The 27,075-nt window shown below is 38.4% G+C and overlaps 2 protein-coding genes across 5 annotated transcripts in view; one reads left to right on the plus strand and one right to left on the minus strand.

Annotated features, from left to right (window-relative positions):
- Window positions 1-27,075, plus strand: part of CASK (calcium/calmodulin-dependent serine protein kinase (MAGUK family)) — a 548,810-nt gene that overhangs the window by 357,902 nt on the left and 163,833 nt on the right. For all 4 annotated transcript variants that reach the window (XM_006864257.1, XM_006864260.1, XM_006864259.1 and 1 more), the window contains exon 6: window positions 25,806-25,908. In XM_006864257.1, coding sequence (XP_006864319.1) covers window positions 25,806-25,908 — 103 coding nt within the window. The remainder of the gene's footprint in view (window positions 1-25,805; window positions 25,909-27,075) is intronic.
- GPR34 (G protein-coupled receptor 34) lies at window positions 4,296-5,432 on the minus strand. Its single transcript, XM_006864284.1, has one exon. The coding sequence runs from the start codon at window positions 5,418-5,420 to the stop codon at window positions 4,296-4,298; it is 1,125 nt and encodes a 374-aa protein (XP_006864346.1). The 5' UTR covers window positions 5,421-5,432.

Raw genomic sequence — 27,075 nt, forward strand, 5'->3', positions numbered from 1 at the left:
ACCCTTTTTTTTTTTTTTTAAAGTTGAAAATAAAAATAAAAAATAAAAAAGTTGAAAATAAATACTTCTATAGAAGATAGCATTTCCTTCTGACCTGATATTAGAAATTCAATCACCAATAAACTGGGTTTTGTACAAAATAATTTCCCAAAACTAGAAATACTCAGCATTTTTGTCTCGCTCTGGCAGTCAGGCAGTTAATTTTGTCCTTGTTTGGTTTTGCATATTGGAGATGTTATTTAGAGACTTGTTCTGAAGGTCTTTTTTAAGGTGAAGATATGTACATATTTCTGAATTTCCCTTTTCTGTATACTTCTAGAACTGAACCTTGCTGCATGGAGGTAGGAACAGTATTTCCTGCTTGCATACACTAATACTCAGTAACAGCTAAAAAGTTGTTATGTTAGTGGTCATTCAGTGATTCCGATTCATAGGGACCCTGTGCACCACAGAACGAATCACTGCCCGTTCCTGTGCCATTGTTGCTGCCATCATGTCAGTTTGTTAGTTTGAGCCCACTGTTGCTCCCACCATGTCAGTCCATCTCGTTAGGGCTCTTCCTTTTTTTTCGATGACCCTCCATTGTACCAAGCATGATGTTCTCTAGGAACTCAACACTCATGACAATATGTCCAAAATAGGAGAGACGATATTATATGTAAGAAAAGATTGTTGTTACTGTTAGATTTCTTTGAGTCAGTACCAACTAATGGAGACCTGTATAAGGTTTCTGAGGCTGTAAATCTTAGCTGGAGCAGCAACCTTCATCTTTCTCCTGTGGAGTGGCTGGTGGGCTCAAATCGCCAACCTTGTGCTTATCTTACTGAGCCACCACACTCTTCAGTAAGAGATTACATATAATAAATAGCTTTAAATTTGGTAAGTCAGTAGCATATTTTTCTAAAAATTAAGAAACATTTACAGGACTCAAGTTCCTTGAAGGAATGTCCATGAAGACAGTGTTCGTACTTTGTTGAATAGCACATGGGGTCTTTTCTAAGGTACAACTGTTTGTATTGGTCTCTCCCTGTCCTGAGGTAAGAAGAGTAATAATCTTTGAAGATGCCTGGAAACAATTAGTCCAAATCGACTGTTGAGCTATTTAAGCATCAGTCTCTACCATCCTGAGACCATTAGAACTTGATGGTGCCTGGCTACCACTACCAACTGCTCTGAAAGGTTCTGGATAGAGTGGGAGAAAATGTGGAACAAAACTCAAAATCATAAAAAAGACCAGGCTTACTGGTCAGATAGAGACTGATGGAACCTCAAGACTATAACCCTTGGTCTCCTTTAAGGTCTGGAACTGAACTCACCCTTGTGGCTCAATTTTCTGCCACACAATAGATAGGTATGTTTGGGGGATAATAACACTAGGGAGGTACACACACCATAGAATGATCAACCATTTGAGAGCAAAAGAACATCATTTACCCAAGGGCACAGTTCAGCAGGGTTGAGAAAGGAGTGGAAACAAGAAATATCGGGAGGAAGTGGGATAAATGTTGTTACATGGGAGGGGATTGTAGTCATTGAGATGAAACGAAGTGTATGACTTGTTAAACGTTGATCTCTGTAAACCTTCACTCAATTCACAATAAAAAAAAAACTTCAAAAATGAACAATTCAAAGGAAAGAATGAGCTATAGGAAAAAAAAGATAGTATGTTAACAGTGAAATATCATCATAAAATTCGTTAGAGTTATAAACTGATTTGCTTTTTAAATTAAAATGTATTTTATTGTAATACTGTGGCAAGAATTAATTCAGTGTATTAACATTTTTTAAGAATGGCATTAAACAGGACTTTTAGAAATCATTTCATTTAATACAAATAAAGAGACAAGCAGCTTCCAGAACTATGAGTATATTTATTTTTCTTTGAATGCTCCTTAAAACAAATAATAATAATACTTGATAATGTCATTTAACCAAAACTGTATGTTAACTTTAGAGACAATGTTTACTAATAATGTGAAAACATTTAAATATTTTAGGGCATAAGGGGAAATCAATATCTTTATATTTTGAAATCATATGAAAGCTACAATTCAGTTATTAAGTAGTTGGTAGCATTGTTAAGGCAATGTAGGTATATGACTATTACTTTTTTCTGAGTCTCTAATTTTTCTGTGAATTTCCTTTTTCATTCTCAAATATTACCTGTTTTTTTAAATGTTAATTGCTTTGACCTTTTCTTTATTCAACCAATCATATTAACTTTCTGAAATATGGTTAACTGCGTATTAGCTGTATACAAGCTAAATTTTCCCCAGATGGTGGCCTACCTTAAGTTTTCAGAATTATTTTGATTATAAAAAATCCTCATACTCTATGATACAAGCTTATGAATGGATCTTTGGAGTTCGTGTTAACAGGCTTTTACATGTTCACTCAATAGTTATTTGAGTTCTGTGTGTAACCAAAAAATTGGGCAAATGCTGAGAGTGGTTGCCTTAGTGATATCCCCCAGATGGCTAGATCCAGGTAGATATGATTAGAAAAAAAACTAAATACACAAATGTTTTCATTCTTTTAAGTACCCCATCTCTCCTTTCCTCCCTGTCGCATTCATCCACTCATTCATTCATTCAACGATTCAACAAATAGATGTTGGTCTCCTCTGTGTCAAGTAAAGTGCTAAACTCCAGGGAAGCATCATGAAGAAGAACTCACAGACCTTGCTATGCGATTATTTTTGAGCATATATGAAAATTTCAGAATACAATTCTTTAAAATCTAATTTACAAGTTGTTCTTTACTGTTAGGAAATATTGACGATAACACATTACCATTTTGCTTCAAATCTCTCCAGAGGTAACTTGAAGGAGGTATATATGATGGGGCTTCAAAAAGTTTGTGGTAAGAAAAATTCCATTATCATTTCATTGATTTTCCTCACACTTTTTGAAGCCCCCTGATATGTTGTGTATATTACCACGCACATTTTCTATTTTTGTGTGGTGCTGTAGGATCAGAACTGGACTGCAAACCAAAAGGTCAGCAGTTCAAACCCACCAGCTACTCCTTGGAAACCCTATACAGGGTCACTTTGAGTTGGAATTGACTCGATCGTACTTAATAACAAACAACAATGTATAGATTAATAAATAATATGGTATTATTTTATATATTTGTCATATAAGCACCATAAGGTTGGCAGTTCAAACCCACCAACCAATCCTAGGAAACACTATACAGGGTCACTATGAGTCCGAACTGACTCGGCAACATTTAACAGCAACAGTATTTTACAGAAATGATTAAATGTGATGAATATCCTTTTACAGTTTGTTGTTGTTGCTCAACAGTGCTTTTGAGATTGACCTCTGTTGATGCATATGGATGTAGTTTATTTAATTGAAGTGCAGTCTAAGAGTCTACTCTGTGAATTCCCACATTTATATCCCCAAACCTCTGTTCAGATGGATTGTTAATTAGGTAGTTTCCAGTTGTTCAGTATTCTGAGCAGTAGTAGTTTACTGAGCATCATTGCATATGCTTTCTTGTATACATGCTTCAGTGATTCTGTGAACTCTATACCTAGTAATGTCCTTGCTAGACCATATGGTATGTACAGCTTTACTTTTACTTGTTATTTTACCAGGGTGGTCCAAGCTGGACAAGTCATTAATAAATCTGCTTTAAGTAAGGGGTGATTGTGTCCAGGCTATTGAATCCTTAGCTTGTCTGTTGTTTGATTTTGCTGTTCATGATCTACATTTTTTCCATTTTTATCTACACAGTGATAGATAGTGGGTGATATTTTTATTAGACTTTTATTAATGATAATTTCATGCGGTTTAAAGGTGTAAGCATAAATGAATACATTGACAAATTCTGTAGACTTTTTACATGACAAATCAACATATATTCTTAACATTTTAAGTTGATTCCCAAATCATTGCACTTACTTTAAACACACTTTAAATTAGTACCAGTAGCGGGTGCTTGATTTCAATGACTATTTTAGTAACTTGAGAAACTATGACATTTTCTTTCTTTTGTTATTAAAAGCCATTGAATTTCAGTCAACTTCATAAATCTTTGTGACGAGTGTTAGAATAAGAATTTAGTTTTAAATTATTTTACGTGCATATTTAAAACCCAGTGGTAAACATAAACTCTTCTTTCCCTTGAAATAGTTTACAATTAAGCAGATGAAATATTGCAAATAAAAGCTTTGAGAGGATCTGAATTTTGTAAATGTTAGAGCTTCTTTTACAAACTTTCAGTTCTTCAAGGAATTAAGAGTCTGTGTTATCATTCTTTATCATCCTTCTGCCTCAAGTTCTTTAAGAAATAGACTGAACTTTAGCTGCACCAGATATGTCATGCAGAGAGTATCCTGGTTTAAATTCTGAAGTGCTTTCACTTCTACTGGATTCCCCTTGAAATCGTCTGAAAAGGAGTTGGCACATTATTTTTCGAATATTACTGGACATCAGGAAATACATGACTGGGTCTAGGCAGCTATTGAAAGCAGACAGAACTAGCATGATCTCATTGGTTTTGTGTGCAATTTCCTTCCAGTGGCAAGGTGATTTATTTAACTGTGAATTAATATAGATGAATCGAAAGATGTGATATGGAACAAAACATACTGTAAAAATGATAAGTACAATAAAGGAATTCCGGGCTGTAGTAGCATATTTACCAGAATTAGGAAATTTTGACCTCTTTTTAGAAATCCTCATTAGATTCTTGCCTATCTTAATATATGAAAGGATTATCAGTAAGAAAATTAGCCAGAACATTGCCACAATAAGGTAGTTAAAAATTGCTTCTCCTTTTGCATTTTGCCTATCTCTGTAATGGAAGCACATTGTGGAAGTGGAATTATACCCTTCTGTCTTCAATGTTGAAATAATCATAGTTAAAAATCCAGCTAGAGCAATTATCCATACTGTACAGCAAACGTAAACACTTTGTTTGACTGTTATTGCCTTTCGCTGTTGTATAGATCGATTAATCTTTATGTAGCGATCCAAACTGATGAATCCAAGCAAAATAATGCTAATGTACATGTTCATATAGAATAGTGTTCCCACAACCTTGCAAAGAATCACACCCAGTGTCCACTTGTTTTGGTTAATGTGATACACTATTCGGAAAGGAAGGCAGAAGATGAGCAGGAGGTCTGCAACCGCAACATTAAGTAAGTAAATTTGAATCGAATTTCTTTTGCGGTGGATACCCAGAAATACATACAGGGCAATTATATTCCCAAACAGCCCCACAATGAAAATAATAGAGTAGCATATTGTTAACACAGTAGATAGTAATTTTTCCTCCATGGGGCAGGTAGTAGTAACAGTTGAGGTTTTTGAGATATTTTGTGGTAATTGGTCACTGTAATTAGTTACAAAGTGTGTTCCGTCAGAAGAGAAAGGCCAGCTGCTGACTGAAGTTGTTGTCATTCTTACAGTATGACTTCTCTTTGTCTTCTTTGGGGATCAAAAAGTGAAGAGGCTAAATGGCATGTTCCTTGTGGGTCATTTTTGTGTCTTCAGATTTTTCCTACAATAGAACACCAAACATTTAGTCCTTTTCTATATCAATCACAGTTACTTTAACTTAAAACATAAACAACAAGTGATTTGTTTTCAGACATTGTGAGAAACTTTACTTTTATCCTTCTTTGGACTATTCAGCTCTGGTAGCGTAGTGGTTACGAATCGGGCTGCGAACCTTACGGTCAGCGGTTCGAAACTACCAGCTGCTCCGCGGGAGAAAGATGAGGCTTTCTACTCCCGTAAAGATTTACACCCTCGGAAACCATGTACAGGGTCGCTATGGGTCGGACCCGACTCGATGGCACTTAACAACAACAACAACAACACTCTGTATATAGAAGCATTCTTATATCACTAAACACGCAGCACATTAGGATCTGATGGAATGTTCTGTTTGGTCTAAAGTTTCCTATGACTCTGGTTTACATTCAAGGTTGGTATAATTTATTATATTAAACTGAATGATAAGATAATCTCTTCTTGGAGAGATTACTGAGGAATTAAGAGATGGAAGTGAAGAAAAATTGCAGCTGATCATTTTTCAAAGGTAAGCATTGGTTTTCCTAATGGTGGATATAGCCTTGCGAGAGAGTGGGCCTGACCAGCCTCACAACTGCTTCCTGTCTTGACCCTTTCACGCACATCTGGCATTTATTCATTTTGACATGTTGCCACATGGATGTGATAGACAAAACGTAGGGATATCTCATTCCATGCTGGTAATTGGGATGAGGGTCCTAACTTACCTTCCATTGTATACCTAAGGGCAAATGGTGGTTGTTGTTAAGTGCCGTTGAGTGGATTCCGACTCAAAACGTCCCTGTATAGGGTTTCCGAGGAGCAGCTAGTGGATTTGAACCACTGACTTTGTTCACAGTCCAGTGCTTATTGTGCCACACTAGGAGTCCTAGGCCAAATTGGGGTATTCAAATAATATGCCTCTGGGGGCACTCATTTTAATATGACAGGCCAAGAAATCACAACACCTGCCTAGAAAGAGACAGTGTGTGGATTCTGTTTATTGTTTGTGGCAACAGAATCTTAGCATTAACTGCCTCAGAGTTCTCAGTCTAGGAGCCTGTCATACAGAACTAGAAGATAGGAAGTGAAATTCCTTCTGAAGAATGACTGTCCTGTATCTCAACAACAGCCTCTTAGTTAGGTTTAACAAGATTTTCAAAATCAGACCAATTCAATTCTAACACTCAACTTTCTCATTGATAAAAATGATTAAAAAAAAAAAATACAAAGAATTTAACCCTGGCATATAACAAGAGCTCAATAAAGTTAGCTTTGGAAAACACCTTTCTATTAATCTCATTTTACAGATAGTTCCTACCTGGCTCAGTAGCGCTTAGGAAACAACAGTGAGTAAATGCATTTTCAGGAGTGCACATGCAAACCCTGAGTGCTATAATGTAGAATGAATTTGAATCATAAAAATTATTCTTCTGGCTTGACATTATACACAGAGGAACATTTGGAAGAACTTAGCCTTTCTTAAAACTCTACCTATAATTTGATCAAGATGAAACCCTTTTAGTAGAGAGAAAAATTCAGGTTTACATTTTTGTACAGGGGGAAATTGATTCCAACAAAGAAGAACTGGCTAGTGAAGAGGAAGTCATATAATCCTGTCACTCTAGAGTTCACCATGGGGGTGGGGAGCGTGTATGTAGTCTGTTGCGTGTCTCAATGGCAGACAGCGGATTTCATAAAAGTTTATTGAAACTTATAGGCATGTTTCTCTGACATGAGTTGAGATTCTTAAAAAGAAAGACAATCTAGGAAGAATGGCAGTCTGCCAAAAATGAAACTGATAGTGCAATATGAACTATCAGGAAGAGGAAAGGGAGGTCTGTCGAAGGTCCTGTGTTGTGTGACTACATAGGCATTCGCAAAGGCTCAGGTGGAAACATATCACACCCACTAGTTAACGGGAGTTGACACACGAGAAATGAAGTGATTTTGAGAGCTCAGGTAGCTCACGTAACTCCCCAAACTCATTTGTGGGTAGTTAGCAATTTTACTTTTTTTCTTTCCTCTCTATTTGTATACCAAGTGCTTAGCATAATAAATACCGTTGAATAAAAATTGGAACTTAAAAATAATATATGTAAAATTCTGCATGTGAGTATGAAAATCAATTGTGCAAGTTCAGGAAGAGCTTTAGTTGTATTAACAGAAACCCAGTTGCAACTGACTGCTACTACTAATCAGTACTGTGAGACAACTGCAACAGAAATGCATTGATAAAGGTTTGATGACTAGTCTGGTTCTATACCAGGATGGTTGGGTCTCACCTGGAATGCAGCATTTCTCCTAAGCAGCATACTCAAAAAAGGCTGCAGACCAAATGGGGAGAAGAATTCCAATCACATCACAGGAGCAAACTGAAGGAACTAGACACCATACCCTAGACATGTGACTGCTTCACGGGACCATAGAGGAAAGAGTTTCAGCTTGTTATATGTCTCTTCAGAAAGCAGAACAGAGCCAGTGAGTAGAAATTGCAGAGATACATGTTGCATCCTTTTATGGAATTGCTTTTTTAGAATGGACCAATCTATCTAGGGAGGCAATAAAGTAATAAGGGTCTTACCACTGGAGATTTTCCAGACTACCTCGGAAACCCTGTACAGGGTCGCTATGGGTCGGAACCGACTCGACGGCACTTAACAACAACAACAACAACCAATTGGGTACTTTGTAAAAGAGTTTCGTGTAGTGGTTCTCAATCCTAGCTGCGTATTAGATTCTCCCTGAAGACTTTTTAAAGATACCAGTGCCGGGCTCCCATCCCCAGTTATATTATGTTATAATTGCTCTGGAATGGGCTGCAGGCAGTGGTTTTCTTTGAAAGCTCCTCTGGGATTCTGATGTGCCATCAGAATTGAACCCTTGAGCTAGATGACCAAACCCTTAGCTAACATTTATTTAGTACTTGCTGTGTACCAGATCCACTATTTTATATCATTTCATTTGCATAAAGCATACAATAAACTTGTGAGGTAGGTATTCCAAAAGAAGTTCTGGAAGATCAAGAGGTTATGACTCTTTACCCAGGACCACACAGCTCTTAAATGGTAGTACCCCAGGTTAGGATTCAGATCCAGCTGACTCATAGAGCCCATGATCCTTTCTATGTAACCTCACTTTTTCTTATCACACATAATCAGCATTTTCTATATGAAGGTTGAGTTGAAGTTGCAGTATCTTGGTCTTGGCATGATTAATTAGATTATGCCATCTGTTTACTTCTTTGGAAAATGAGTTATTCTTTTTATTTGGTGGATACGTTATAGTAAATAAATACGGTCAGAGTTAATCCAAATCCCCACACATTCATCAGAATGCTCGGCGTATCCCCTAACTGCCGGTACCTTCCCACGCTTTACTTCTAGACCTGACAACCATAATGAAGATGGTTCTAAAAAGCTGTTAATACAAAATACATATCCTGAAACCACTTACCTTAACTCTAATCTACACAGAAATAATAGTTGTGCAGGATAGTAACAGTAAACATTTCTGGTTTTGCTCTATTCTTGAGAGAAAGAGAATAAAGCACGAATAAAGCACATACATGCATTTGTTTAGAAATGGGAACCATAGCCATCCTTTATAGCCATGAATTAGATGGCTAGTGCTTACTTATTTATTAGCAAATTAACAGATTCGATCTTGTTTGACACTTTATGGCTAATTTTTGCCTCCTCTAAGATTGGTTGGTACATGACACTGTGTCATCACTTAACTATTCTTAACAACTGCATCTTTGAAGACGTTAGGAATCGCCAGTGAAGACAAGTAATAAACCACTGTGTTTACATAGTACACTAACTTCCCAATGACCATTACTTGGGACACATGTGCTATATTGAAGTGATTGCAGTGGTTTCCTAATTGTTGCTGAGTGTCATCAAGTTGATTTTGACTCATAGAAATCCCGTGTAGAGTTTCTGAGGAGTGGCTGGTAGGTTTGAACTGCCGACCTGTGGTTAGGAGTCCAGTGCTTATCCTACAGTGCCACACACAGCATTGTTACTTGGCAGATTGTGACATTATCAACCCTACCCATATTTTAGTACCTCGTACCCCCCACCATCCTACTCCACTCTGCCCTTTTTTTTTTTTTTTTGGTAAGTTTTTATTGTGAATTGAGTGATAGTTTACATGGGAGAACATCGGCTTTACACTCAACCAGATTATTTTTTAACTGCTCATATAAGAACTACTGCACTGCAAGGGCAGGACCTAAAAATTCCACTGTGGCCAGATGAGAAGAAGCTTTTTAAACGTAGTTTTGGTTGGTTTGTAAAAAGACCACATTGCTATGTTAAAATACATACCTTTTTGATAATGGTAGCAACCTTCCAGCAAGTTTTCACCATTTTCAGTTTGACTTGACAATGAATCATTCAGGCCATGCTTCTGAAATTACACTAATTGCTGCATACAGAATGGAAATGGAAAGCATATTATTTGGGGAATAATATTAATAGCATATTAAGTTCTGTTATAAACTTCTTTGTGTCCAAAAGACCATTTTTAAAATTTTTAATTAGTTGAATTAACTAGCTAAAGTGCATTTTGCTGTTTGTTTTCTTTAATAGCCACCTTACTTATTTCTGAAACACCCAATCTAAAATTTAATTGGTCTAGTAATTTAAAATAGTGATAAAGAAAGTACTGTACTTGAAAATAAGGAGGCAGCAGAGTTTAATAAAGTGAACCGATTACAGATAATTTAGAATACATTGGAAATAAAATTTATTACATATTAAAATAACTTTTCATTGATGCAAGTAGATCTGCACATCTTTATGGCAATATACAGAATTATAAGCAATGTGACCTAGCCTTAGCCTCATTTTAGTCACTTTAGCCACTTTAAGGACTTTGGAACATTCAGGGGCATTTAACTTTATACTGTCAACATAGCCTTAACCTCATTATAGGCTATAAATTTAGGATCAGATCAGATTTGTGAGGATAATTCTCTCCCTTTTTATCACTCGTATACACTCTGCCAATAAATTTAAATTGCTTCTATATTTTAAAGAAAAGAATGAAGGGATTCTGTAGTTTTTGTTTTGGTCCTACTCACATAGTTAAACAGCATCTGTCTTGCTTAAAACCACTTTACTTAGTTCTAAAAGTGCAATATTCCAGGTAATAAAGCAGTTTTATTGCCATGAATCAGGTTTCACTTTTAATGTGCAGATCATCAGATTGGAGCTGAAATAAAGGGTCATTTAATTAGTGGAGATCAAGGAATACTCACAGTTCAGGCTCTTCTGAAGTCAAAGGAGCTTGAACCCCACACTTCCCTAGACACAGAGACTTGCCTTCTTTGTGTCATCTGGGCTCTTCCATCCGGTTGTTGTGCAATTGGTTGGGGTTTTCTTCTTTTTTATATTCACATGTGGTGCTCTTTTTTTTTTTTTTTTTCCTTTTCTTTTTTTCAGTGTGATAACCCTCAGAGTTCTTAAATATTAAGAAGCCTCACCACCATAACACAAGCATTCTGTTTAAAGTCAGTCATCACTTCGGTTTAAGAAATGATTACTCTTTTTATGTATAACTCCCTTCCAACTTGACAGTAGTGGCAATTATTTGTTCACCCCGCCAAAGAATTTCTAGAAATTCTAAGCAGAAATAATATATTTTCCATTTTTCCTAGTAAATGTGCTCTATGTGCTATGTGCTCTATGGACATTTTTTTAAAGCACAAACAATGCATTTCTGTTTCTTCTTGGAATGGTTTTGAAAATTAAACTATGCACATGAAATTACATTCCTGGGTTGAGTTTTACTAACATTAGTATGAATTCCTTTTTTTTTTTTTAAGATTTTATTGTGAATTGAGTGATAGTTTTACAAGGCAGATCATCGATCATCAGCTTTTCACTCAGCTAATCATTATTTATTTCATTGTAATGATTACAATCCCCTCCATGCACCATCAGTTAACAATGTTTACCCCAGTCTCTCTCTCTTTTATTTGGATGTACACAAAACATACAGAAAATACATACTCATTTAAACAACCAAAACCAGCCTCCTTTTCCTGTCTTCAGGCACACAGCCTTTCTCATTCCATGGGTCTAGAGTCTTCCGCTGCCCTGTCTCTGTATGCCATCGCCTCTGCTTCCATATCTGCTGTTGGTTAGGATCCCATGCTCCACTCATGCTCTTCCCTCTTGATGGTCCTAGTTTCCTCTGTTCCTGGAATGAAAGATTAACTACTCCCCCCTTTTTATTCCACATCTTCTACCTTTACAGTTGTGACAATTGCAATTAGTCATGTAACAATTACTCACTATTGAATCAAACGAATCCTATCAAACAGAATATTTCATTCTTAATTATTTTTATAAGTTTGGTCTGTCCATTACCTTAGTATATTTCCACATATTCCTTAAGATCTTAGATTTATTTTTAAAATCAGTGTTATGGTATTAGAATCAGATGTGATTTAGGATGGCATTCTGTCTATGAGAAACGCTGCCAAGTAAGTTGAGATCGCTCCTAAATTTTAAAGAAAATAATGAAGGGATTCTTGAGGTTTTGTTTTGGTCCTAAGCCAGTATTTAACTAGCATCTATATAACTGCTCCTTACAATAAACACTGGAATATGAATCACAAAGTCTCCGTGGTTCAAGTCCATCAGCTGCTCCAGGGAGAAACATGAGGCTTTCTACTCCCATGAAGACTTAAAGCCTTGTTAACCTGATACACACGGGGCGCTATGAGTCAGTGCCGACTCCACAGCACTTAGCAACAGTGTGACTGCTGGCCCTATAGTTCAACACCATTTCCCCTCTTTTTGTTGTCATGTCAAATAAAGAACTGTTTGTTTAGATCCTCCCCCTAATTGTTATGTTGCAGACCTGATTACTTTAAGCCAAATCCTATTTAACTCATTGGGCTTTCTCTAATATTCTAATTATTCCTGGGTACCCTCTTCTGAACATCAGATTCTTCAGAGCTTTCAATTTGCCATAAATATGACCATTGAGTTAGAATTTGTTAACATTATTACAGAGTAAAAATAGTGTGCAGCTCTTACTTCCCCTTAGAGTTTCTGGGAAGGAAGGTGATTACTGTATTGGCCTGACAGGACTTTTTTTTTTTAATAACTAAATGGGTGTTAACCTAATTAGCCTTTTATTTCATAAAATCTAGCATCAATATCTTCCTTTTTTTCTTTTTTTTAGTTTTTATTGTGAATTGAGTGATAGTTTACATGGGAGAACATCAGTTTCACACTCATTGTTTCATTGCAATAATTATAATCTCCCTTGTGCACCATCATTCAACAGTATTTGCTTCTATTCCCTCTGGTTTTTTTTTTTTGTTGTTGTTGTTGTTCTTGTTTTGGGGGGATGTACACAAAAACATTCAGGACTATCTAATCAGTTAAACAACCAAAGGGCACAATCTGCAAGCCTGCATCCTGGCCGCCAGCACACAGCCTTTCTCTTTCCATGAGTCTCGAGTCCTCAGCATCTCTCCATGCCAACATCTCTACCTCCATCTCAGGTATTACTGCTTCCCTGGATAGGGTCCCACATTTCGCTCATGCTCTTCTCCCTTAATGGTTTGCATGGGATAAATAAGACAGAGGTAAATAGTGATGTACGCTCAGCCTTGGACCAAAAGGTATCTGTGATACAGGGGCCTTCCCTTTTTTTATATTATGCTAGTTAATTCTACACCTAAGCCATTCCTTTTCAAATATAAGTTCTGCTTTAATCCTTAGTTCCCTTGTGGCCCTATTATTACCATGTTTTTTTCTATTTTTGTCCTCAGTGTGAGTCAGCAAAGCTACTTGAGTATGATTAGCCCTTGTAATCTCTTTCTAGTTCTTCCTTTTTACCAGCTTTTTCCTGTGTGTTCTGAACATTCTACTTTATGTTTCTGTATTCTGATCTCATCCCTATATATGCTCTTCCCCTCACCATTCTTCTTTCTTCTTTGTTGGTGTCTTAAGTTTTTTATTTATGTAAAGGTAGACGTTTAAAAAAAGAAAGAATGTCTACTGCTACCATTGCGCTCTCTCTCTTGATCTAAATCCCAGTCCTGGTTTAGCCCAGCTCACTACTTACTTCAGACATGAACTGCAGAGAGCAAACACACCGTCATGCTGATTGGTTTTGCTTCAAATTCATGACCACAAACCTCCAATGGGCCCCTGTGCAGTCAACAGTCCTATGCTATTTCCTTAGTCCAGTGGTTCTCAAAGCCTGGCTCCCAGACCAGCAGTATCAACAGCACCAGGAAGTCAGAAGAGCACATTCTTGACTTTATCCTGGAGTCTCAACCAGAAATCCTGGAAGTGGGTTCCAGCAATCTGTGTGATTCTGATGCTAAAGTTCTCTTTGAAAATACTTTATTACCCCTTCACTCTTCTCAAACTGGCAGCAACCCCACCCCCTCCTCCAGTCCCGGCTCATGATCATTTTGTATTTCACTGAGAAAAGACAAGTATTAAGAAGAGAACTTCTTCATCTTCCTACGTACTTCCACATCTGCCTGGGTCTCCAGGTGCCCTCCATCCTGCCTTCTCTGTTGTCATTAGTCCCACCCCGTCCACTTATGAAGTAGCCCCCACCTTGTCTTTCTTCAGTAGAGATTGGCCCCTTGTCTCTCCTGGAATATCCTGTTTCTCCTTGCCACTGAGTCATTCCCATTAGCGCACAAAACAAAAACTGTCTGAATAGCTCTAGCTATTGCTCTGTACTCATCTAGAGGACATACTGTTAAATGAAAAATTTGAATATTTATGTGTATTTTCTTATCAATGCCCCCCTCAAAGATGGAAAGATATACCAGAAACTAATAAAAATAGTTACCAATGAGAAGAGAGAGGAAACTAAAGCTAGACTTCTCTTGATGATAGTATTTGTTTTGTAGTTTTGACTTTTGAATCATGTATATGTTTAGTACAATTTAAAAAAAGCAAATTAAGTAAAAAATCAAATGAAAACAAATGAGTCTCACTCTATAACAAATTGAAAGCATAACAAGAATTACTTTAAGTGATTTTTAAGTTGTATTTTTAATAAGATTATAGACTTAAGAGTTTGTAGGAGTAGTGCAAAGAATTCCAAATTCCCTTCACTCAGTCCTCCAGATGTTAATATTTTACATTTCTCAGGCTGTCACCCACTTTATTCATCTATCTATCCTTTAATTTCCTTAAAAGAAGGAGTTCTATTATTCAATCACAGTGGTGGTGATGGTGGTTATGTGCCGTGGAGTGAGTCCTGACTCATAGTGACCCTGCGTAGGGTTTCTTAGGCTATAAATCTTTACCAGAGCAGAAAACCCCATCTTTCGCCCACAGAACAGCTGGTAGTTTAGAACTGCTGACGTTGATGTTATCAGCCTGACTCATAACCGCTACGTTATCAGAGTTCCTTATATAATCACAGTACAATTACTAAAATCAAGGATTAATATTAAAAGAATACTGTTATTTAATATACTGACTTCATTCTGTTTCATCCATTTCCCTAATACTATAAAGCAAAAATAAACACAGGATCGTGTTTTGTATTTAGCTGTTATATCTCTCTGTTATTTTTGTTTTGAGTCAATTCTTACTAATAGTGGCCCTGTATAAGGAGTCCTGGTGTGGCGCTGTGGGTTAATGTGCCAGACTGCAAAGCCGTTTGAACTACAAGGTTGGCAGTTCAAGCTCACCAGCTGCTCCTAGAGAAGCCCTATACAGGATCGCTATGGGTCAGAACCGACTCGAAGGCACTTAACAGCAACAACATAGGGCTTTCAGGGAGTGGCTATTGGGTTTTAACCCACAACCTTGTGGTTAGAAGCCCAGCACTTATTCTACAGTGCTATATCTCTTTGTTGTTGTTGTTGTTAAGTGCTGTCGAGTCAGTTCTAACTCTTAACAAACTTAACCTTGTGTAGGGATTCTGAGGAGTGTCTGATGAGCTTGAACCGCCAACCTTGCGGTTCAAACAGACCTTGCAGTCCAGGGAATTAACCCACAGCACCACACCAGGACTTCTTATCTCTTTAGTCTCCTCTAATCTGAAACAGCATAGTGGTTACGAATCAGGCTGTGAGCCACAAGGTCAGCAGTTCAAAACTACCAGCTGTTCCGTGGGAGAAAGATGAGGCTTTCTGCTCCCATAAAGATTTACAGCCTCGGAAACCCTGTACAGGGTCGCTATGAGTCGGAACCAACACCTCGGCACATAACAACAACAACAACAATCTGAAACACTCCTGAGTGTAAAAAATGGCAACCATCCCTCCCATGGAGTTCTGGTGTGGCACTGTGGATTACAGCGCTGGACTGCAAAGTAAGTTTGAGCCACAGGCTCGGTAGTTCAAACTCACCAGCCTCTCCTTGGAAACCCTATACAGGATCACTATGGATTGGAACCGACTCGACAACACTTCACAACAACAAGAACAATCCCTCCCATAGCACTCTACTTCTCAGCTGCGTTCCAGACTTCATTGCGATGGCCACAAGGACTCAGACTTCATGCAGTTATGGGATTTATTAGGAAAGTTAAAACATTACAATTCAGGGTCAGAAATATTCAGGGTACAGTTTTTCAGTCAGGACAGCCTCTCGTTAGCCCTGCTCCAGCAATGTTACAAAGTTCTTTGTCGTTGTTAAGTGCCGGCGAGTCAGCTCCGACCCACAGTGACCCTGTATAGGGTTTCCAAAGAGCTTCTGGTGAGCTTGAACCGCCGACCTTGCAGTTCAAATGGCTTTGCAGTTTGGCGCATTAACGCACAGTGCCACAGAGTTCTTAGGGCTGCTGATAAATGCTCAAAGGCACAACCATAAGCCTCAGCCTGAGACATAAGGCTCAGCCTGAAGTGAGCTCCCTGAGTCAACAAACTTAACTTCCCCAATTAAGTGCCTAGAGGGACCCTCATCCGCAAGCAAGCCTCCTAATTTCCTGTTAAGTCTTCATCTTGGTTCCTGTTGATGTGGAGGTTTGGTTTCCAGTATCAGACCCTCCCTACACTACCGTTGAGTTTCTAAAACAACTCCATTCTTGGTAGGATACCTTCCCTGCTCTGTAAATCACTTTCTCCAATGCTGGAAGAAATCACTTTTCACACCCTCACAAACAGTCCTTGCCAGGGCATTCGGCTCCAGCCCAGGAGGTGCACAGATCTGCACACCACAGGCTACAGTGGGCCCCTCAGGAGGAAAAGGGTGGTGAGCTACAGCTGCATGCACTCTGCCCTGTGGGCTGGCTGGCTGGCTGCTGCACTGAAGCCATTGGAATCTCCCACCTGTAGGGATGCAAGGGGCAGGAGTGGGGGCGTGAAGAAAGCCACAGGCACAGAGGGATCACATTGTCCCTTCTTGGATAAGAGTGGCTGGCCAGGGGCCCCTGTGGGGCCTGGGAAGAACATGCCCACATCATCCTGCTACCTGCTTCGTGTGTGGCTGCTACTCTGGACTTGGGTGCACATGTCAACGGCAACAGCTCCTGCTGGCGGCAGGACTGGCCCATGCTCAAAGTTTGTATGCAGCCCTCTCAGAGCCTCTGACTATTTCCACCAGGATGTACCTGGGCACAGATCAACTACAAGGAGCTCTACCAGCCTCAGGTCTGGGTGCAAACTGCCCCAGAGCAAACACAGTTTCAGTACTGTATTTTCTCATTACCAAGGTACTACTCAGAAATAATATTTCAGGGTGTATCTTGAAATACAGTGCTGTGATAGGAAGACCCAGTTAATAACCGCTATTTTTCAAATTTACACACCAACCGCTAAAGCCAGTGATGATGAAATTGAAGAATTCTACCAACTTTTTCAGTCTGAAAGTGATCAAACATGTAATCAAGATGCATTGATATTGATGATGCAAAGGTTAGAAACAAAGAGAAAGGATCAGTAGTTGGAAAATATGGCCTTGATGATAGAAATAATGCTGGAGATCGCACGATAGAATTTTATAAAATCAACAATTTATTCATTGCGAATACCTTTTTTAAACAACATAAAAGGCAACAATACACATTGACCTTACCAAATGGAATACACAAGAATCAAATCCACTACTTTTCCACAGTCTATCTTTCCCTACAGTCTATCTTTATCTGTGGAGGAAGACTGAAAAAGTTTAATACCATAAGCTAAAATAATGCCAGGGGCATACTGCGGAACAGACCATCAATTCAAGGTCAGGCTGAAGCGGAAGAAAATTATAACAAGTCCATGAGAGCCAAAATATGACCTTGAATATAGCCCATCTGAATTCAGAGACCATCTGTGGAACAGATTTGATGCATTAGACACTAAAGATCAAAGACCAGAAGAGTTGTGGGATGACATCAAGAACATCTTACAGGAAGGAAACAAAAGGTCATTAAAAAGACAGGAAAGAAAGAAAAGGCAAAGATGAACGTCAAACCTAATGAGATGTATTCTAAGATGAAGTAAAACATGCACATACAAAGTACAGTTGTTTTGTTGTTACTGATCATGGTATTGTTTAAAACTTACACACACACAGTAGAACAAAGCAACTAAGTTAATTATGTTAATGTCACCAGGCACCAAGATTATGTTACAAAACCAAAGAAGTAAAGACCCTGTGGAGTCCTGGTGTGGTACTGTGGGATAAACACTGGACTGCTAACCAAAAGATCGGTAGTTCAGACCCATCAGCCACTTTACATAATCCCTATACAAGTTTGCTATGAGTCGGAACCAACTTGACAGCACTTAACAACAACAATAAAGACCCTATAATCAAATAGGGAAAAAACATCAATATGAATTACGGACTTATTTTTCTTCTTCTAAAAATATACATATTTTTTAATATGTATATTCCTTAGTTCTTTCCACTGAAAAGTCTGAGAAGCATTGATAAGTCAATAGTAGTAATGTGCCTGGTGTCTAGATTGTTCATTTAGGTATCTTTTCCACCAAAACCAATCATGGCTGCTTGGAGAAATGGCTGATTTCAGATGTGGGACAGGAAATGAACAAGATTAGCTTGGAACATCTTGTTATGCTTGGAAAGCAAAACTATCTAGAATCTGACTAATGGACAAAAGAGGCGACTCAAAAGGACTTCCACTGACCAAAGTTGGAACAATTTAAGCATTAAAAGAAAAACAACTGCAGCTCATTAAAACACACACACACACATATATATATATATATTTAAATGGCAATCTGATTGGCTACTACAAGAACAAGAAAGCTGTTCACCAGGGAGCCATCAAGGCAAGCAATCAAGTCCCTGCAGGACAAACCCCCCTCCAAGACTGAAACTCAAAAGGAACACACAAACAGGCATGTAAGTTTGCTGGCAACCACGTTAGTCTACTTGTGAGTGGAAGTGGGGAAAAGGCAACAATGAAGATAATAGGCTGAGGTCGACCACTTTCCATAAACTCCCAGTGACCTTGAGATAAGAGAGAGAAGAGAAAGGGCTGGTTGGTCTGAAGAGTGGGGAGACTTGGGGACTCCTGAGCCCATGGACAACGACATTGCCACAGAGGCTAGAGCTGAGAGTGAAGCATCCAGCTGATATGAAGTGAGGGGAGATGCACAAGAATGCCCAAACTTGTAGATAGTAACCATTTAACCTAGCTTCGATGACTTGATGATCAGAACAACTAGAGGACGATAAAGACATTTAATAAAGGAAGCAAGTGTAAATTGCTACAATTTGATGAACTTGACGTATACTTATGGATGCAGTAATTCAAAATACCAACCGGGAGGGAAGGAGTCTTCACATCAAGTATCAATCCTATCCCCTCTGTACACAGGTTTGGTAGGGACAAGCAACTTATACATTGGCTGCTTAAAATAGGAGGACTAAAAAGGCACAAAATGCCTGTCTTACAAGTTTTCAAGAGGGAGTTTAGAGTGTGTGGTGTGGGGGGAGGGGGGTAGAATCTCTACTAGTTTTCCTCTTGTCTAGATGGATTTGGTGAAAGGAGATGGCTATAGAATTCATTGATTCAATAGTGAGTAATTGTTATCATACCTAATTGCAGTTGTCACAGCTGTAATGGTAAAGGTAGAAGTAGTGTAACAAAGTGGGGAGTAGTTAATCTTACATTCCAGGAACAGAGAACCCTAGGACCATCAAGAGAGAAGAACATGAGACCCTAACCAGAGCAGCAGCAGTACCAGAGATGGAGGCAGAGGTGATGGTATGGAGAGAGAGAGCAGCTGAGGACTCTAGACTCTTGGAAACAGAAAGGCTGTGTACTAGCAGCCAGGAGACTGGCTTCCAGAATGTGCCCTTTGGTTATTTAGATGATTACATATTCCTGTGCGTTTTTTGTTTTGTTTTGTACATCAAAAAGGTGGAGTTCTTGATTAAAGAAACAATCTATGACAGTGTTGGGGAAGGGGGGAAATGATTCATGTGCTAAAGGGTAGACACACATTGACATAGGTGACAGGGCAGACAATGTACAATGGGAAGGAGGTTGGCAGAGGAAAGATGGGGTGGCGGGAGACACAGGGAGGAATACAGTGGTTAAAGTGAATAGAGGTAAATGCTGTTAACTGTTGGTACATGGAGGGGACTGCAACCATATAATGAAGCAAAGTATATGATTCGTTGAATGTAAAACTGATGATCTGCTTTGTAAACCTTCACTCAATTCACAATAAATTTTTTGTTGAAAAATCTATAAATTTATTATACGAAAATCAAGTCATTCATTATCGGTTACGTTTTGCTTAGAAAACAACTCATTTTTCTGGAAGTAGTTTATAATATCCCCAAACTGGAAACAGTTCAAATGCCTATCAGCCAGAGAATGGACAAACTATGATATGGCCATATAATGTTATGCTGCTCAACAATAAAAAGGAAGAAACTTAAAAAAAGGAAAAAAGGAATGAACTACTATATCAGCAACTTGGGTGACTCAGAAACATGCTGAGTGAAAGAAGCCATATATAAAGGACAGCGTACTATACAGCTTCAGTTATACAAAGTTCTATACAGACAACCAACCCTATAGTGTAGACAATCTCAGCATAGTGTATTGCACTGGTGGAAAGAGGGGTTGAATGGGTAGGGGATGAGTGTGCTTTATGTACGGGATAATAATAATATCTCGATAGGAATTTGGGTTGCACAGATATATGCAAATGCCAAAACTCTCCAATGATATTTCATAGTATGTAAACATTATCTTTAGAAAGAAGTGTAAACAGATACTAAACTTTATTTGTGTGCTAAGTGTAGGAGTGAAAAGTATTGATGGCTGTTCTTACTTCGCTGTGCACTGAAAAAATAAAACACACAGTTGAGTAAGGAACTATGTGTGATAAAGAAGATGTAACAAAATGTTAATTGTAGAATCTTGATAGTGAATATTGTGTCTGTTTTCTATACAATTCTTCCAATTTTGTGCATGTTTGAAATTTCTTATAAAATTTTGAGAAAAAACTCCATTTTGCGACCCTTAATTATAGATCTGGAGTGTTGGTGTGGCGCTGTGGTTAATGTGCCAGACTGCAAAGCCGTTTGAACTGCAAGTTCAGTGGTTCAAGCTCACCAGCTGCTCCTCGGAAACCCTATACAGCGTCGCTGTGGGTCGGAATTGACTTGACAGCACTTAGCAACAATAATTATGATTTGGGTATCAATAACTTCTAAAATCATTGAGTGGAAAGTTTTATGTGTCGAGTCTTAAATGATGGAGCAGGCAGACGACACCTGAACCAACTGATCTTTTAATAGTGGCTATCATTAAAAGTAGGACAAGAAGATATTATGTTCTCCCTAATGTGATACAATAGATATACCACCTATGAAATATTATTACCAAAAATTAGACCTAAGTATCAATTTTTGAGAGAAGAAAGAAAATATTAAATGATATCCTTAAGAGTACCATTAGCATTAATCAAGTCTAGATTTGGGGGATTCCACAAAGCAACTTACCTAGCATCTTAAATCAGAGGAATGAGAACACTGGGAAAAGGTACAGGGGAGTGCTCAAGTTAAAGACAACTATGAACTTTTGTCAGGGTCCTGCCTCAACAGGGGAGTTCTGTTCACGAAGTAGGGAGATCTGGCGGTGACAGAGACAGAAAAAGAGTACACACAAAGACGCAACGAGAGAGACAAAGAGACACCCTGAAACTAGAGTGGATACAAAACTGGCGGGCAGACCCTGGACTACAGGCATCGTGGCCCCTACAGGCAGTAATGCACAGCCTGCCCTGCAGGCAGTAATGCATGCAGGACTTCAGTCTGCACCCCCCTTTTATTTCAGGGAGGGGCTTTACACAAAGGCAGAAGGGGATTATTAAGACAGGGTACAGAAGTGAAATGTGATTAATCGTTCAAAACAGGACACAATGATCTATAGGAACAAATTCTAAAACATACATCACAAATTGTCATGATAATCTAACATCCTTAATTTTCTAGAAATTCAAGCAAATTGTTATAAATTACTTTTTAGGTTCGAATCCCAAGGCAGCAGCTCGAGGTTTCTCCAGGCTAATTAACATACCTATAGCTCTTAATCTCGAATGGGTAAAGGTGAAAAGGATTCAAAAGGTCTGGAAGGAGTCCAGCTGTTTTAGCTACCTGGCCTAGGCTTGCAGGAAGAAGGAGCATGCCTAGGTTAATGGTTTGCACCTGGGGACGATTTGAGAAGGCTGTCACTATTGTTCCTTGAACAATACCCCGGAATTCCCCAATCTACTTTGAGTGAAATCCTTGGGCAGACTGTCTCCAGAGTCTCCCAGCAAACTTGCCTTTGGAACTTTTTACAGCCTCGGCTTTAGGAGGGGCTTTTGTTTTAATATTTGTCCCTGGGTATCAAGGGCTCATGCATGTATTAAGTTAATATCAAACATAACAGAATAACTTGATAAAGAACAGTTTTGCCATGCTTGCCAGGTGGCCAGAGTTTGTTCCTCAGAGAGATTTGTTCCCAGAACCTTACGCACTGCCAACACAGTGGAGACATTAAGAGAGGCACATAAGAAACCATTTTCTCAGAAGCTACAATGACTGGAGTTCGAAGCATAGAATGAATAATAGGACCAAAGAAAATTATACAGAGCTAGCCGACCAAAGAAAATTATACAGAGCTAGCCCAACAGTGAGCTCGTAAAAGCCAATGAACCTGGGACATTCGGACGGAGGTTAATTCCTTGGGCCCTCAGGGTCCCTGGCTAGCCATCCTGAGTGGGGCCATCGTGTAGGATTTTCGTCCATGACACAGGGCCTCAACACCTCAGTGATCGCAGTCCCCAACAGACTTTGGATCCCATTTTGTACTAAGCAGCTATAAAAAGACTTTTGAGACAGCCAAGGAAAATTGAATGTGGACTAGGTATTAAATGATATTCAATAGCTAATGTTAATTTTATTGGTTATGGAAATGTGGTTGTTTGCTTTTTTAAGTCTTTCTCTGTTAGAAAGCCTTAACAATTCACAGGTGAAATGATGTAATAATCTTTTTTTAAAATGCTTCAGCCAAAATAAATAAACAAACTGTTGAGGATGGATAAGCAAGACTGGCAGAATGTTAGCAGTTGTGTTTGACATTGATAAGTACATGGAAGTTCATTAACCTGTGTTCCCCCGGTAAAGGTTAAAAAAGAAATTTCTTCGATTTCACATTCTCTTCTAGCTACATCCCTTTACCCTATTCTGAGTACAGTAAAACTGAAAGATATCTGTACTTGCTATCTTTACATCATCCTTTCCTGTTCTATCTTGATTTTGGCCCAATGAAAATTTTTATGTTTATGATACCATCAAAACTGCTGTTCTCAAAGTCACCCATGACTTCTAAGTTGACAAGTCTAATGGTCAGTTCTTAGTTCTTATCTTAAATGACCTTTCAGTAGCATTGGACACTAATAGTCATTCCTTCTTGAAAAGGTGTCTTCATTTGGCTTTAAGACACCAAACTGCCTTGATTTTCCACTTGTTTACTTTCTAGGTGTTTCCTTTGCTAGATTATTGTCATCTTCTGACCTCAAATATTGATATTCCCTAGGGTACAATTCTTTTTTTGTTGGAATCATCAGCTTTCATTTAACAGACCGTACATACACTTTGTTTCATCTCAATGATTACAATACCCTCCATACAACAACAGTTTACACTGCTTCCTCCCTGTGGTTCCCATTTGCATTCCACCCACCTTCCTATCCCTTCTCAATTTTGTCCTCAGGAAAATGTTGCCCTTTTGATTTTGAATGATTCATCATTCCATGGTGAGCATACCTTGGTAGTTTTGTTGTTCCTCCCCCACCCAATAAATGTATCTACTGCTTGGCTGAAAATTGGACCATGAGGATGAGTTCCTTTTCAGACTTGAAGGGTGGTTAAGAGCCATAGTCTGTGGCTCCTCTGATCTCTTTCTAACCAGTAAACCCGTTTTTTGTTTGTGTGTTTAATTCGAATTTTGATCATTTTGCCTTTTGTTCCACATTTTCTCCCACTCTGTCTGGGACCCTGTAATGTGAATCCCTTTCAGGGTGGTTGGTAGTCGTAGCCAGGTACCATCTAGTTCTTCTGGTCTGAGAGTCATTGATTCCAAGTCTCTTCAATTCATATTGCTTTTCTTTTCTCTGCACATGGGGAATCCAATAGCTGCTCCTTAGACAGCCACTCATGAACTTTCAAGATCTCAGACGCTACTTACCCAAGCAGAATGTAGAACATAGTCTTGTGGACTATGCTATTCCAGTTGCCCGTGGTGACCCCTGAGACTATGGTCCTGAGCCCCCGGCCCACCAACTCATTGTGTTTGATACTATTTAGGAAGTTTTCATCATTTTACCCACTGTGTGCTCCAACACATTCCTAGTTGTATTCTCATGAACAAATATCCTCTTTTAAACTCATATATTTGTGGGGTATATGAATATATATCTACCCCTTCTTCCTTCCCTGCCCATTCAGCCTACATCGTAATCCATGTATCTACCACAGATCACTGTTGTTCTAAGGTTGTGTATGTAACACTCACTATTCACCTTAATCCCTTTAGCCCATGCATACCTCCCTGTGTCTTCACCTGTCTTCATTATTCTACTGTATGGAGCAATTCTTGATCTCTTTTCTTTATCAGTATTTACTGTCCAAGTGATTTCATTGAGTACTTTGACTGTAAATACCATCTCTCTCTCTATTTTGTTGATTCTCTCCAGCTTCGGACATGCTGTCTGGAGGGGTTAGTCCCTGGAGCATAAAATCATGCTTGGTAAAGTGGAGGGTTAGTGAAAAAGAGATGGGTTGATAAAATTGCAGTAACAAAGGACTCAAACGTAACAATAATTCTGAGGATTGCATAGGCCCAGGCAGTGTTTTCACTCCATTGTGCATAGGGTTGCTATGAGTCAGAACCAACTCGACGGCACCTAACCCACATGCTTTTGAGTCCCAAATTTATATCTCCAATCCAAGTCTCCCTCTCTCCATGTCTGATAAGTTCTTACAATACATAAGAAACCAAGGAGTAGGTGGTGAGTTTGAATTGCTGACCTTGCGCTTCAAACCGACTTTGCAGTCCAGTGCTTTTCCTACAATAATTGGAATTACCATTAGTTGGAATTGATGTGATGATGACTGTTTTGGGTTTTTTGTTTATGTATTTATTTGGTTTAGAGGCAGGCCAAGTGGTCTCCTTTCCTGTTTTCTAGCCTGCCACTCCCACATAGAGAAAAGGCATGCCCAGTTAGAGCATTGGATTCTCTAGGGAAAAGGTTCCAGTAAAGTCAATAAGCCGATCTGATCCATCTATTTTAGTGATCTTCTCATGTAGGGTGAAAAAGAATAAAGAAAAGAAAGAGGAGGCAGTTGGAAAGCTGAAACAAAAAGGGCCATCCCCTAAAGACCAAGTTACAGTGGATGAGGTTAGAAGTTTCAAGCAACATTTTGTCAGGAAGTATGACATATATTTTTTCTTCAGAAGTCTAGAATGTCAATCAAATAAAGAGAATATTTCATGAAAAGGCAGAGAATACATCTGTCTTTCTCAAAGTCCTTGCTTTCTGAGTAATCTTTAGTATTATACTCTTATCTTGATAGCCAATAATTCCTGAAAATGCTAAATGAAACAGGTAAGTCTTTGGAGAAGTTAGTCAGAAGTGGGAGTAGGACAAATCATTCAAACATCTAAAATTATTCTAGACATTTTCTAATGTGTTAGTATGTTGTAATGTTACTTGGTTTTGTGTGTGTGTGAATTGAATTGTTCACCTTCAATTAATCCTTTATCTCTGGGTTTCTTTTTGTTTGTTTTCCTTTTTAGCCACACTGTGTTCTCCTTGCCTCAAAAGAAAACTCAGCACCTGTTAAACTTGGGGGTTTTGGGGTAGCCATTCAACTAGGAGAGTCTGGACTTGTAGCTGGAGGTAAGACGACTTTTTAAAATTTTTCTTCAAAACTTGGTCATTTTTAGGCTGGTGTAAAATTTCCAATTGTTAGCCCAGCCTCACTATTTCATACTGTGTTCTACTCAACACCTCCCCCACCCCTCCAGAAAATAAATAAATTAATAAAGCATCATGATAGAGATTTAGTTTTGAATTTGATAACTCTGTAGTCACAATTTCTTCATTAAGCATGGAGATTCTGACGTTTTTACTCATTGTTTCCCAGCAACTTACATATGGGGCTAATTTTAATTACAATCTGTTTTTCTCTTTCTATTTGTCAAAGAATCCATTCAAGCCATTATTCTGTTGTGCCTTATAGAGAAGAGCAAGCATATGAGAATGCAGGCTGATTTTATTATTAGCTAAATCGATACTCTTGGTGTGGCGCTGTAGGATAAGCAGGGGACTGTAAACTACAAGGTTGGCAGTTCAAATCCACCAGCTGTTCCTGTTGTTGGTTGTTGTTGGTAAGTGCCGTTGAGTCGGTTCCGACCCATAGCAACCCTGTGTTGGGTTTCCAAGGAGTGGCTGATGAACTTGAACTACCAACCTTGCAGTTCAAATGGCTTTGCAGTCTGAAGCATTCCTAGGAAACCCTATATGGGGATGCTATGAGTTCGAACCAACTTGATGGCACTTAACAACAGCAGCAAATCAATACATAGTTAGAAAATTCTCATGTCACACACAAGAAAATAGAAGGAATACTTTTTTTTTTTTCTGCACTGTACAGAGGTAGATGCTAATTATAGATTCAAGTATTTACGTTTATTATTTTAGTGGAATCTAGCTCATAATTCAGCTGTGTTTCTAGTTCTAGTTCTTCGTTTTTGCAAAATTCTTTTTTTCTCCATTCTATAATCTATCAGTCTTTTAATGATTGCTTTTTCATTTTATCTCTCCAAGTATTACCAGTCTTCACAAAAAGTAAAAATATGGAAAATAACAGAATCTTTTTAAATCTCGTCTTTCAAGAATGCCTTTATTAAATTCAATAATCTGACAAATGATAAATATCAAAATAACAGTCTGTTCCTAAGATAGCTCTTATACCTTAATTCATACAAGTATAACTAAATCATCAAAATATTAATAACATAGGCTGTCGCCTGTAAAAGGAAACATGGGTCATAGATCTCATTT

The sequence above is a fragment of the Chrysochloris asiatica genome, unplaced genomic scaffold (genome assembly GCF_000296735.1).
Source record: "Chrysochloris asiatica unplaced genomic scaffold, ChrAsi1.0 scaffold00062, whole genome shotgun sequence".
Lineage (NCBI taxonomy): Eukaryota > Metazoa > Chordata > Mammalia > Afrosoricida > Chrysochloridae > Chrysochloris > Chrysochloris asiatica.

What these genes read in the sequence shown, in the direction of transcription:
- GPR34 (XM_006864284.1), bottom strand. Translation starts at nt 5,420, where the DNA reads ATGACAACAACTTCAGTCAGCAGCTGGCCTTTCTCTTCTGACGGAACA.